Source organism: Sphaeramia orbicularis, chromosome 8 (genome assembly GCF_902148855.1).
Source record: "Sphaeramia orbicularis chromosome 8, fSphaOr1.1, whole genome shotgun sequence".
In the NCBI taxonomy this organism is placed as follows: domain Eukaryota; kingdom Metazoa; phylum Chordata; class Actinopteri; order Kurtiformes; family Apogonidae; genus Sphaeramia; species Sphaeramia orbicularis.
The window spans coordinates 44043412-44056723 of record NC_043964.1 but is presented as its reverse complement, the minus strand read 5'-3'; the positions used below and the strand labels follow the sequence as shown (position 1 = coordinate 44056723).

Genomic DNA, 13312 nt, shown 5'->3' with positions numbered 1-13312 from the left:
TTTAATGAACAAATTGTTTTAATTAACTATACCATATTTAAATTACCATATTTAACCCTCAAAGACCCAAACAGCCACTGGTAACTAAAAGTAACTGCTGATCTAAAATATTTAATATCTGTTGAGCCACTAATCCTATCAATACAGGTAAATAACTGATCATCAGATATGTCCCATTTGGACGTTCAGAGGCTCCATAGTGAACATGTAAACACTAGCATCTTCTACAGCATTGACTTACCAATACAACCCATGGAGTCTGATAAATGACAGTGCATAGAGACACTTGTTTTATGTTCAGTTATTGACATCTTTGCTTAAAATGTCACTTTTTCTTCAGTTTACTCTGTTTTGATATAATAACCTTTGAATTTACTCTACACTTTTATGAACATCTACATAATCAGTGAATTAAATATAGGAAAATGCATGACTTACACTGACAAATGGAAAATACAGAGGATAATATGTAACAAATGGTGATAAGTCACTTAAGAAAGGCTAAATAGAGAGAAAAATTCATTTGGGAACTGCTTCAAAAGTAGCACGGGGTCTTTATGGTTTAATAACGCTTGATACTTCCATCATATTATTTGTAACTGCCATACAAGCAGACTGTCAGGTTTATGTTACCTTCATGCATCCACCTTCACACTGTAAGGGGTCATCTTATTCTGTCCTTCCCCTGTCCTGTCCTTTTTTTTTGTATCTCATAGATGACATCGTGTGGCCAGAAGGTGATGAAGCTCTCCCTGTTGATGCCCAGCACCTGATCTCCTCACTCCTGCAGACCAACCCACTGGTTCGACTGGGCACAGGTCAGTCACATCCTGCATGTACAACTCCACCACATCCAGTGTTAACAAAGAAGTCAGCCTCTATCAGGGACAGGGTGTTTCAGATGAGTTTTTGTTTAGTTTCAGTGTTTTTTATTATGAGGAAAGCCTTGACTTACTCATTATGAAACATTATCACTGGGGAAATCAAAGCTTTTAAAAATAGTATGTATAAATCCAAAATCTTTGAGACTATCTGGATCAAATCATTTTAGTGTGAATTAACTTCTGTGTTGTATTGTCACTACTACAGATGGAACTTAAAATTACACAGGCTACTTCATCCATCTAATCCACTGCAATTAAAGAAAATTATCATTGTTTTCACCATGTTTCATACCACATTCACAGTTATTGGCTGCTGAAACAGAAAGCAGAAATGCCCAATTTTTTTTTCTTATGGTAAAAAGTGTGCTTGGAATTGTGTTTTTGTCCTTTGTTTTTGTAAAGTGGATTGCTTGATGGGTGAGCTCAAAGGCTGTAAACAGTTGGAGAAGGAAAAAGAAAACACATATTATATCGTACTCTAGTGATAAACCTTTAAATTTTAAAGACCCAAACAACCACCAGCAACCAAAAGCATCTACGGATCTAAAATGTTTAATAACTGTTGAAGTATTAATCCTATCAATACATGTAAATAATTGAGGTAAAATACAGTTTATCATCATTTCATCATGTGTAAACTGAAAAAAATCACTTTTTTTTAGTTTTCTCTGTTTCCATATAATAACTTTTGAATTCATGCTGAGCTACATGATAATGACATGTTAATTTAATATAAAAAAAATATATCTGATTTTCACCATGAAACATAACCACTGGGGGAACAAAGCTGACTCCACCTGCCATTTTATTTCATTTTATCATGTTTACATTTTTCTTTCTTTCATTAACTCTGAGTTTCTGTGTCTGCTTTAAGGCTGTCCTCTAGCTGTTTGTGACTTCTGTCTCCTCCTCCTTTAATATCTCCCTCTCTTCTCTGCTTCGACCCTCCAGGCGGTGCTTTTGAAGTGAAGCAGCACTCATTCTTCACAGAGGTGGACTGGAACAGCCTGCTACGACAGAAGGCAGAGTTCGTCCCTCACCTCGAGTCAGAGGAAGACACCAGTTACTTTGACAGTAGGTCTACAGAGGATGCTGCAGGACATTTAGGGAAAAAGCCACCAACTACAAATGTCTTAACCCATAAAGACCCAGTGCTACTTTTGAGGCACTTCCAAAATGTGATTTAACATCATTTTTTAAAAATAATATCATCCTCTGTATTTTCCATTTTTCATTGTAAATCTTTTTTGCCCTTTATGTAGTTCACTGATCATGTAGATGTTCAGAAAAGTACAGAGTAAATTCAAAGGTTATTAGATCAAAACAGAAAACGGAAGAAAAAGTGACTTTTTTCAGCAAAGATATCATTAACTGAACATAAAATAAGTGTCTCCAATTACTGTCATTTATCACTCCATGGGTTTTACTGGTGAATCAATGTTGTAGAAGATGATGACGTTTCCATGTTCACTACGGAGCCTCTGAACGTCCAAATGCGTCATATCTGATGACCATGAAAAGATGACAAACTGTATTTTACCAGAATTATTTACATATATTGATAGGATTAGTGGATCAACAGGTATTAAACATTTTAGATCAGTAGAACCTTTTGGTCGGCGGTGGACGCTTGGATCTTTATGGGTTAAAGTTTAAGAGCAATTTCAGTGAATTGTCTCTTGATGGTAGCATTTCATATCGTGAAAATGTAAAATGTTTAGTTTGCATTTTGTATTTGAGTGAATGTTGTCAGTGGAAATTTGGGTAATGTGAGTGTGAGACAAGAAATCATCATGCAGGAGGTAGCACAGAGTGAACAATAATACAATGTTCACTGACTTTGAACCCTTGTGCCTTTTTCTCCCAGCCCGCTCTGAGCGCTACCATCACGTGCATTCATACGACGAAGATGATACCAATGACGATGAGCCTGTGGAGATACATCGCTTTTCTTCCTGCTCCCCTCGCTTCAGCAAGGTAAAACATATCAACCATCACATATGATGACCAAGTGTTATTATAGTCCTGAACTTTTCTTTTGTTTTTAGGTTGTCATTGACTTTGGTTTTTAATTCTTCTTTAGTTTTAGGCATTAATGCAGAGGTATTTTCATATTTAATTGCTATTTTGAACGGCTGACTGGTTTTAATTAATTGTAGTCTTTTTTGCTAGTATTATGATGACAGTTTTGGTTTAAAAAAGCTAAAAAATGATGAATGAAGGAATGCATCACATAAGAATAGAGGAGATTTTTTTTGTCGCTTTTACAGGAATAATGAAGTTCTATTCTGTTTAGCAGCAGATTCGTAAAGTGCAAAAAGAGACTATATAAAAATGTCATAAGAAAGTTATACTGAAAATATATACTGAAAAATACTGACAACATACAAAAATACAAAGAAATACTGAAAATATACAAAAGGCCAACTTCATACCATAGATAGAAAGAAATGCATGCATCATATAATGGATATATACAAGGTAATAAAGGATATATACGAGGTCAAATTAAAAACAAGATGCATGAGTCATGAGTATTGCACTGGGGGGGGTATTGCATTGTCTCATTGACTCAGGGTTGTAGTTATTCAGTGTATTGGGGGGGTGGGGCACATTTTACAGCTTGTATGTAGAAGGTATTCATCAAACATATTTTTCAATATTATATATATTCACCATTCACTATTATATACTGTATGAATTTTATTTTTTTATTATCAGTTATTACATTTAGTTCATACAATTAATTTATTTACTTTTCATTACAATTTTACTTCCATTTTGGTCATTTTTTCATGCTACTTTTAGTGTCATTTTACACTAACTATAATAACCCAGTTACAGACCTGATACAGTATGTAAAGTAGAGCAAATTTTAACACAGTGGGCCGGATCTACTAAAGGTTTGCGTGTATAAAAACGTGTGCAAACTCATTGCACACACAAAAAAATTTATAAACTGACTGGGTTGCGTCTTTCAAAGGTGCAAAATAGCACGTCTGCATCATGTTAGTACGTTTGCCACAATGAATATGCAATATGGGGTGTTTACACGCAATTTTGCATGTGCTGGGAGGAGAAAATGTAAATATATTAATTTAGCAAATGCAAAGTGATTTGTCAAACCCGAAAGCAATTTTGCTCATAGAAACTGCGTCTATATTTAACACGTCTCAAAAGGAGGCACAAATGGTTTGTATGTGTAATTGCACTCACATGGCTGTGGTTAAGGAGACATCGAAATGATGACACGAAATGCAGAGAACGCAGTTTTCACCTTCGTGTGAACATTTTTGGAATGACGGAAGAAAAAATAATTGAGATGTATGCCCCCCCCCCCCCCCCCCCCCCCCACACACACACACACACACACACACACATACACACTTTACAGGACTCTTTTCCACTTGATCTGAAGATTGTGATTAAAAGTACGCATCGACATTAGGCTACAGTGTGACAAAATTATGTACGCCTGACACTCAGTCCAACAATCCCCACGGCCCCCCCACCTCTAAAATGAAAAATAAATGAATGAATGAGTCATGCAATACCTCCTATGACAAAACTCCTCCAACGTTACATTTCTGTGTGTCTGGATCATTTCAGCGTACTGTTACCATGAGTGCTGGTGTGTCCCAGAGCAGTTTTTCCAGTGTATTGTCTCCAGTAGCGCACACAAAATCGTCATTTAAATAGGGTGGTCTCCAAAACTTTTTACCTGTTGACATTTGCGCAAGAAGTCTTTGTAAATCACCCGCAAACCACGGTTCAACCCCACATGCAGAATTCTAGATTGCGCACGCAAATTAGTACATGCAAATTGGGATCTTAGTAGATCTGGCCCAGTGTAAGTAGAACAAAGTGCTGTACAGAGGGCATTGGCAGTAAATAAATACATATAATGTCAGAGAATAACACTGAGAAGCAAAATGCCAGCAGACATGACAAAAGAACACAATGACTGCAGGTTTACAGCAGCATGGAGCATCTGTCCCAGCTGGAGCATAAACCCCATGGTGTGACCCTGAGAGAGCACAAGGTCCCCAGAGAGGATCGAATAGCCAAGAGAGAGAGCCTGGGCAGCCTGACTCTCCGGGACAAGAGCTGGAGGACCGGATCACCTGAGCTGTGAGTGACGCCTGCAGAAAATAAAACAGGTGCACCCTTTCTTCAATGACACACACACACACCAACTTTCTTTTCTCTATTTTTTAAGGAAGCGCTTGTCCTGCTCCGAGTCCTCCTTCACTGAGAGCGAGTCCAGCCCACCATCAGGGGCCCGCAGACGCTTCTCAGCCCTGATGGACACGCACCGCTTGGCTTCCCCTCTGGAGGTGGACTCTGAGCTGGCTGTCACCGGCAGACAACCTGCGGTGAAGGTCAGAGGGACGTCTCTGGAAGGAGCAATGGGTGCCATATCCACTCAAGGCGATCTGAGATCATTCCTCAAAGACAGCAGTGGCTTCACAGCTGGAGGTAAACATGGATGTTGCAGGATGATTGGTGACTCAAAGCCTTTCTAATCAGAGCAGTGTGGCTAGTGCTCAAGGGTAAACACCATATCATCCATTGTCTATATTTCTCATACACCACATACTTTAAATTATGTTTATATACTGTATTTATTTCAAGTATATAAAGTAATTAAGTGGATTTTGTCACTATTTAATGCATTTTGTTTTGTTTTTTTTGTTTGTTTTTTTTTTGCCACAAGCTTCAAGGAGACTCTACTAAATTGAGATTTTCTTTCTCCTGCAATGATCTCCTGTTGCAATATACCATATTTTCTGTATCATTAGCCTCATAGCATAATTACCGAAGTCAAAATGTTCATGGAAAAAGGACAATTATGATGTTTATTTTTCAATATTTGCTCTATCTAGGTCAATCCACTTCTGCAAGCATTAATACCAGCCTTTAAATTCATCTGTGTAAAAGTGAGGGTAATGTGATTTAAACCATGTCAAAGCTATGTTCTCTTTCCACAAACTTTTTGAAGCCCCCTCGTATGTTTAGCCAAGTTGTGATATCTGCATATCTTACTCTCTTAACACTGCTGCTTCGTTTTGCATTATTGGCTATGATCTGAAAAATACATGACATAGGCAATTATGCTATGAGGCTAACATTATGTCGTCATGCGTGAAAAGACCCAAACACTCCATATACTCTACATTGAATAATGATTTATGTTTTTATAAGTTAAAGTAAATAAATAATAAATTGGCATTTACTTTTTCACCCTCAGTAAAATTTGTAATTTCTAAATGTACAAATGTTTTATTTTCTGAACTTTATCTGCTTGCATCCAAATGTTTCTTTGTTCCATAAAACTTTTCATCAGTGCATCAGTGTACTAATGCTTCAGGCTTCCACATCACACTTGTAAAAGTGGCCAATATGTATCATTAATACCACCAAAGTTTTTGTGATTTCATAAAACCTGCTGAAATTCAGATGTTATGCTTAAAACGTGTGGTACAATAAAGTACCTTCTATTTATGTGCCCATTTCCTGCCTCTGCATTTTCACAGAGAAGCTTCTGAGACCTGCTGATGCCTCGTTGCCTCTACCAGCCAGTGCCACTGTACTCGGTCTTCCGGACCCACAGGGACCCCGCGGGGCCACCACTGACCTGGTTCTGCGGAGAGTTCGCCACCAGCAGCTGTCTGCTGAGGGAGAGAAACGTAATTCACGACCAGGATCCAAAGTTATCAAATCAGCCTCTGCCACCGCTCTGTCTGTCATCATTCCTGCGGGTAAATGCGCCAGTTATATTGCATTGGTGAAAAAATAGATTCAGACTTTAGTCCTGGAATTTAACTCATTGTTTCTTTGTCCAGTGGAGCAACATGGAGCATCACCTCTTGCCAGCCCCATGTCTCCTCGCTCCCTCTCGTCTAACCCATCCTCTCGAGACTCCTCCCCCAGTCGAGACTATTCTCCCATGGTCAACATCCTGCATTCTCCAATTACCATCTATCGCTCCGGGAAGAAGTATGGCTTCACTTTGAGGGCGATCCGAGTTTATATGGGAGACAGTGATGTCTACAGTGTACATCACATGGTCTGGGTGAGAGAGCAGAGCTTACATTACAGCAGCTTTAACATGTAGAGCAAGGGTTGACCACGTATCTGATTCCATATTCAACATTTTTGCTGATAATAGAGTATGTTTTTTTTTTGTCCTACTGGACATTACTTGGACTTGGTGTCTGTACTTTCTAGTCTCTAACTGATATATTACAAGACACAGCATGACTGACTGAATGAAGAACTTTGTTTCTATTTTAATCTGATTTTCCACTGATTTTAACAATAGGATCTTCACCTTTTAAAATAATTTCAGTTCTCTTATCAGTAATAGCTCTAAAATATAATGTAATGTTTGACCCCTAATGGAGATGAACAGTGTTTCTGCTGAGGTGGTTTAAGTCTATTGTCTGGCTGTATTTGTCCTATAGCATGTGGAGGATGGAGGCCCCGCCCAGGACGCTGGACTTAGTGCAGGTGACCTCATCACTCATGTGAATGGCGAGTCGGTCCACGGGCTGGTCCACACAGAAGTGGTGGAGCTCATCCTGAAGGTGAGAGTGATCAGTCACTCTGTTAGTGTGTCTGTCAAATATATAAATATAAGAATACAGGTCAAATAAATGTATGCCAGTATGACTTAAAACAATATGTACATATTCATTTTTCAGAGTGGAAACAAGGTGACAGTTACAACGACTCCCTTTGAGAACACCTCTATAAAAGTGGGTCCGGCCCGCAAGTCAAGCTATAAATCCAAGATGGCTCGACGTAGCAAGAGGACTGGAGCCAAGGAGGGACAAGAGTAGGCCTATGTTGCTGCATAATACCTGCATTTCATCACAATAATGCCTTTATCTCCTGCACTATGTAACTTTTATTTGTCTTTCAGTAAAAAACGCAGCTCCTTATTCAGAAAAATCACTAAGCAGTCCAACCTGCTCCACACCAGCCGGAGTCTCTCCTCTTTAAATCGCTCTTTATCATCTGGGGACAGTCTCCCAGGATCCCCCACCCACAGCCTGACGGCCCGCTCGCCTACTCAGAGTTACCGCTCCACCATTGAATCACCTTACCTCGGTTAGCAGGAGCCTAACACCAACTGCTCTGTCCTGTCCCTCTTTTATCAGATGTATATTCAGTCTAATGTGTTTGGAATAAATTAGTAATAGGTTTTATAAATCAATAGTATTTTTTGACACTGTATTTTGATTGTCATCCCAAACTTCAAAAATGAAACATTTATAAATTCTATTTATTATTATTATTATTATTATTATTATTATTATTATTATTATTATTATTAAATTCACCTCCTGACTGCATAGTAAAATATAGTGTTCACACTTTCTGAATGAATAACAGCCTATACTATTCAGTCTCAGATCTGAACCACTTCTTGGTCATGGATTAGAGCTAATTTAGTTGCTAACTCTATTAGCTAACTAGATTGTTAGCTAACTTTAGATGATTGTCATTAGCTCTTAATGTTAGCATTGCCTTAGATTTATTTTAAATTGGTTTTTGCTTCTTGATGTTTGGTTTACTCTAATAATAGCATGACATTAAATAAAAACAAACAATAGCTTTTCCGGTTGTGCCAGGTACCGGCATTAAACATGTCATTTGGTCAGTATCACCTAGACATAAAAGAGAATGTTAGGAACATAAAGAAGGATTTAAGGATAAGGATTTTATTTGGTTATTAATAGAGTTATTATGTGTTTATCTGGTAATTTCATGGTTTTGCCACATTATGCATTTATTACCAAATTGTCACCACACTATTTCCATTTTTTCTTAGCTATTCAGTATTTCTAAAGTGCAACCAAACTGAAGTGAATTGTTTCCTCTCTTCTTCTCAGGTACCTCTTCCCAGAGTAGTTCCCCAGCCTCCAGTACCCCAAACTCCCCAGCAGCTTCTCACCACATGAGGCCCAGCTCCCTGCATGGTCTGTCTCCTAAACTTCACCGTCAGTATCGCTCTGCGCGCTGCAAATCTGCCGGCAACATCCCTTTGTCCCCTTTAGCTCACACCCCCTCCCCGACCACCTCTTCCCCTCCCCCTCTGACGGGACACACAGTTGGGAGCTCCAACACCACACAGATGTTCCCTGTCAAGCTGCACTCTTCACCTCCCGTCGCCCGCCCTCGTCCCAAGAGCGCTGAGCCACCCAGGTCCCCCCTGCTGCAACGGGTTCAATCTGCGGAGAAGCTAGGAGCACCGATTCTGCCGTCGTCTTCCTCATCGTCATCTTCGCCTTCTCCTCTGACCGGTGGGGTGTCATTACGCAAACATAGTCTGGAGGTCACACTTGGAGACTACAGGAGAGAGTCTTTCCACTGTGAGCACAGCTTGCAGAGTCTTCTGGAGATGGAGGGTGAGAATGGACCAGCTCCACCCTCCCCTTCATCCTCCTCCTCCCCTTCTCCACCCATGGGAGGAGAGATTGCAGGCCTAAAGCCAGCAAGGAGGCTAGGAAGGCAGGAGTCCCCGCTCAGCCGTGACACACTGCTTACATCAAGAGAGAAAGATACTCAAACTACAGCGGCTGAGCTCAGTGGGTCACCACCAGGAAGCACAGCTACTAAAGCTGAGTCCAAGTCAGACACAAGTAAAACAACATCCACTGTGGAGGGGCAGAAAGGAAGCATAAGTGCAGCTGCAATGGAAACCAAATCCAGTCCAATACCCCCTTCTGTTGCTGCGGAGACCAAGCTGAGTGCTGGGAATAAAGCCCCAGTTGTGAGTACTTCAGGTTCTGAGGCAGCGCTCTCCAAGACTAAAGAGAAAAGCTCAACTCCAGGTGCATCAAAGGTACCACAAGAGAGTAAGCAGCAGAGTACGCAGACAGAAAGTGCCCCAGTAGCTAAAGCTCCAGACAAAACTGAGGAGAAAATCAAAGGAGCAGACAAAGGTACCACACAGAAAACATCCTCCACAGAAACATCCAAGCCACGTAAAGGCACAGAGGCAGCAGAGAAAGCAAGCAGCAGTGATAAGGCAACTGAGATGACCAAGACGAAAGGGCCAGCACCCCCAGTGCCAACCCAAGTTCAAGCCACAACTCATGCGCCCGCTGCTACCAGATCCAAAGCAGAGAAGGTGCCAGGCCAGTTGAACAGCGGCCGCACCACTAAGGACAACAAGGCTCACCTCGAGGTACTGGAAGAAAATCCTGCATCACCTTCCCACCCCCTTCCACTCACGTCTAACGCAGCCTCTCCTTGCTCAAGCAAGTCACGCCCTATGTCTCCAGGGGACAAGGCTAGCTTCGTCACACAGCTCACAAGTGTGGCCAAAACAGTGCTTGGGCCCATGAAAGGGGGGTCACAGGAGGGGGTCAAAGTAAAAGACATGGGCAAGACGAGTGACGAGAAGAGGGGGAACACAATGGGAAAATCTGAGACTTCATCAGGGGGCGGGCGCCGAGGGAATCAGATGGCAACCTCAGCCAGCGGGACAGTCCAATCTGATAAGACAAACAGTCGAAGCTCCAAACATCACTAGTGATAAAGACGTTCCAGAAAAGATCTCCCATGTAATGCCTTTTACTGTAGCATCATACCAACATATCATGATCTAACATGACTGTACACCTTTGAATGAAGGGGAGACATAAATGCCTGAAACACCAAATAGATGACATGTGACATGTAAACAAATAAGATGTGAACAAGATGCATTAGCTAATGTGTGCACATGGTATCATAATGTAGGCCCGTGTATGTACTGATCATCACAATGTGTTTTATATCATACAAAAAAGCGTATGTCTTAATGCATGTTTGACACTGTACATGGAAACTGAAAGAATATGTAAAGAGAAGATAAAAAAAAAAAAAAATCTGGAAGACCTTAAGGTAGTGAACACTGTGAACAACTTTTCAACTGACCACAACAGTAAACAGACTCTATTACAAATGGGCATTATACAGTCAAGTCAGTCACTGTTTTGGATCCAGTGCCATGCTTTACGTGAGTTTGAACTAAAAAGTACATTACATGCATCTTCTCAAAGTTCAGTTACCAAAAGACATCAGGCACAGAGAGATTTGTCATGTGTCGTGCAGTAAAGAATAAGACAACCTACTAAAAACCTACTGGACCAGGATACCAAAACATTTGCTGTGATGGAGATAGAGGTTTGTTTCAGATGTGTTTAAGGGCTGAATTTCAGAAGAGTTGATGTAAGATGAGATGAACTTGCACAGGGGCACTATGCAATGTGCTAATGAGGCCACTTTTGGTGTCCCCAGTTTCTAAGTTTACATTGTGCTCCAGACGAAAAGAGAAAACGAGGAAAAGGTTGCAATAAACCACGCAAACACGGTTTTAATGTATCAGCTGATCATGATGAAATGTGCAATTTTATCTTTATTTAGTCTATTAGGTAAATACACTGGTGTGGGTGACATGATGAACAGGCTTTTTTTTTGTTTATCTTCAGTCTGGGACGTGCACAAAGAACCATAAAGAAACTAGCACTTATAGGAGAGTAGGCTAGAAATGCTCTGTCACTCATTTTTTCTATTTATGCAGATCTTTATTGTATAATGCTACATGTAAAGGAAAGTGCCAGTGTTTTTATTTAGGGATATTGTGTTTTTTTGGTTACACTTAACTGTATAATAATATGCAATCCAACAGTGCCCAGTTCCATAAAGCTGAGCACCCTTGTCAGTGATCGAGTAGTAGACTATACACAACGTCTGGGTTAGACTTGTTGAGAGCGTTTTAGTGGTGAGGTTGGTGTTTGTTCTTGTGTAATACAGTAAAATTAAACTTGATAGTTTCAGGACAGCAGGCTCAGATCTGTCTTAGACTGCCACCTTGTGGATGATATCATGTGAGACCAAAAGAAAGAAAGACAGATTACATGAAGTGAGAAGTCTAGGGTCTTCTGCCTGTGGATCTTTCAGTTTCATAACTTGTACTTCTGATGCATTTGTCTTTTTTTGATGAACACATTTAAGTCACTGTTAGCATTCAGATGAGTCTGAGCCTCTTTATTATTCATTGTGTATCCAATGTAGTGGTTTAAAGAGATTTTAACCCAACATTTGGACACCATTTTTTTTTGTTATGTGAGAAAATTGCACTTTATTTTGTGTCAAACATTACTATTAATTGTCTTAAATGGTTATTATTTTTTATTTGCTCTATTTATTAAGCTTTTTTTTATTTATTTATTTGCACTGGTCATAACTTTGAGAGTTGTTTACTTTTTAATTTCATAGTTTAAAATGTATGAATTTTACATCTAGAAAAAGAAATCTACCAAATTTGTGTGGCTAACCCATTTTGTGCAGTTTTGACTTTATCATTCCATCAGTCTGAGGTTGTAATATTTCTGTCACGTCCATCTTTGTCCAGGTGTTTGACTTTTGTACATCAACAACCATCTCTGACTGTTGTCATCCATTATACTGACAAACAGTTGGGTGACAGATTAAAGAAAAAAGTAATGTAAAGTGTCTAATTGGTCTTTCTAACACATTGGTCCAAAATTTCCTCAAGGCCTTCAACTGGATTGAGATCTGTTGACTGTGACATCCATACCAAATGAGTGATATTGTTTCCATACTCATCATCAGTGAACTCACGTGTCCTATATGACCACTCTTGGGTTTTCCTTTAATGTGTCACCCATCTGTATTTACTAGCCACTATTGTGAAAAACCAATGCAAAAAAGCCTATAGTGCAGAGATGTAATAAAATGCAGAAAAGAAACTTGCCTTGTTTGATTTTTTTTATGTTAAAATCAGTATTGGAATGTAGCACAAGTACAAGTACCCAGTAATAGAGCACAAATTTGAGGCAGTTGTACTATTGTGTTTTATACTTCAGAAGCAAAGGTTTAAGTATGAAAAAAAGTGCAAACCACTAATCTCTAAATATGTTAATTCTGACTGTTTGTGGTCAACTTAAAGATTGTGTGTGGTTTATTAAGATTAGAAGATTCTCCTAAACTCTTTAAAACCTTCTTGGATTGGAAATAGGCCTCCTTTTCTGAGGCCATGAAAAGCTTTTAGAGGTGCATGGTTCTCACAGGACACCAACACCTTAAACATATGATGGTGTTATAGAATATGATGCATTATTGATTATTTTATTTACATTATTTTATTAATGATCTCAGCCTTAGAATGTATAGCAGTAAAATGATAAATACATGTGAACGCATCAGTGATTCAAATCCAGTAACTTCAAACGCCATTCAGCCATAACACTCTGACTCCTGACAGCATAAGTGTAACAATATTGATTATGTCCTTACAATGACACCTTTCACTGGGTTGGATATATTAGGCAGACAGTGAACATTTAGTTCTCAAAGTTGATGTGTTCGAAGCAGCAAAATGAGCAACATAAAGAACTGAGTGACTT

General features: G+C 39.5%; 1 protein-coding gene across 3 annotated transcripts in view; it reads left to right on the top strand.

The window, feature by feature from the left end:
* mast1b (microtubule associated serine/threonine kinase 1b) overlaps nucleotides 1-12655 on the top strand; it is a 70043-nt gene extending 57388 nt beyond the window's left edge. For all 3 annotated transcript variants that reach the window (XM_030140208.1, XM_030140207.1, XM_030140206.1), the window contains 11 exons: nucleotides 717-818; nucleotides 1836-1958; nucleotides 2752-2861; nucleotides 4855-5015; nucleotides 5104-5363; nucleotides 6422-6646; nucleotides 6731-6960; nucleotides 7352-7474; nucleotides 7592-7725; nucleotides 7813-8000; nucleotides 8786-12655. In XM_030140208.1, the coding sequence (XP_029996068.1) occupies nucleotides 717-818; nucleotides 1836-1958; nucleotides 2752-2861; nucleotides 4855-5015; nucleotides 5104-5363; nucleotides 6422-6646; nucleotides 6731-6960; nucleotides 7352-7474; nucleotides 7592-7725; nucleotides 7813-8000; nucleotides 8786-10431 (3302 nt within the window). In that variant the 3' untranslated portion in view covers nucleotides 10432-12655. The remainder of the gene's footprint in view (nucleotides 1-716; nucleotides 819-1835; nucleotides 1959-2751; nucleotides 2862-4854; nucleotides 5016-5103; nucleotides 5364-6421; nucleotides 6647-6730; nucleotides 6961-7351; nucleotides 7475-7591; nucleotides 7726-7812; nucleotides 8001-8785) is intronic.
* The last annotated feature ends 657 nt before the right edge of the window (nucleotides 12656-13312 follow it).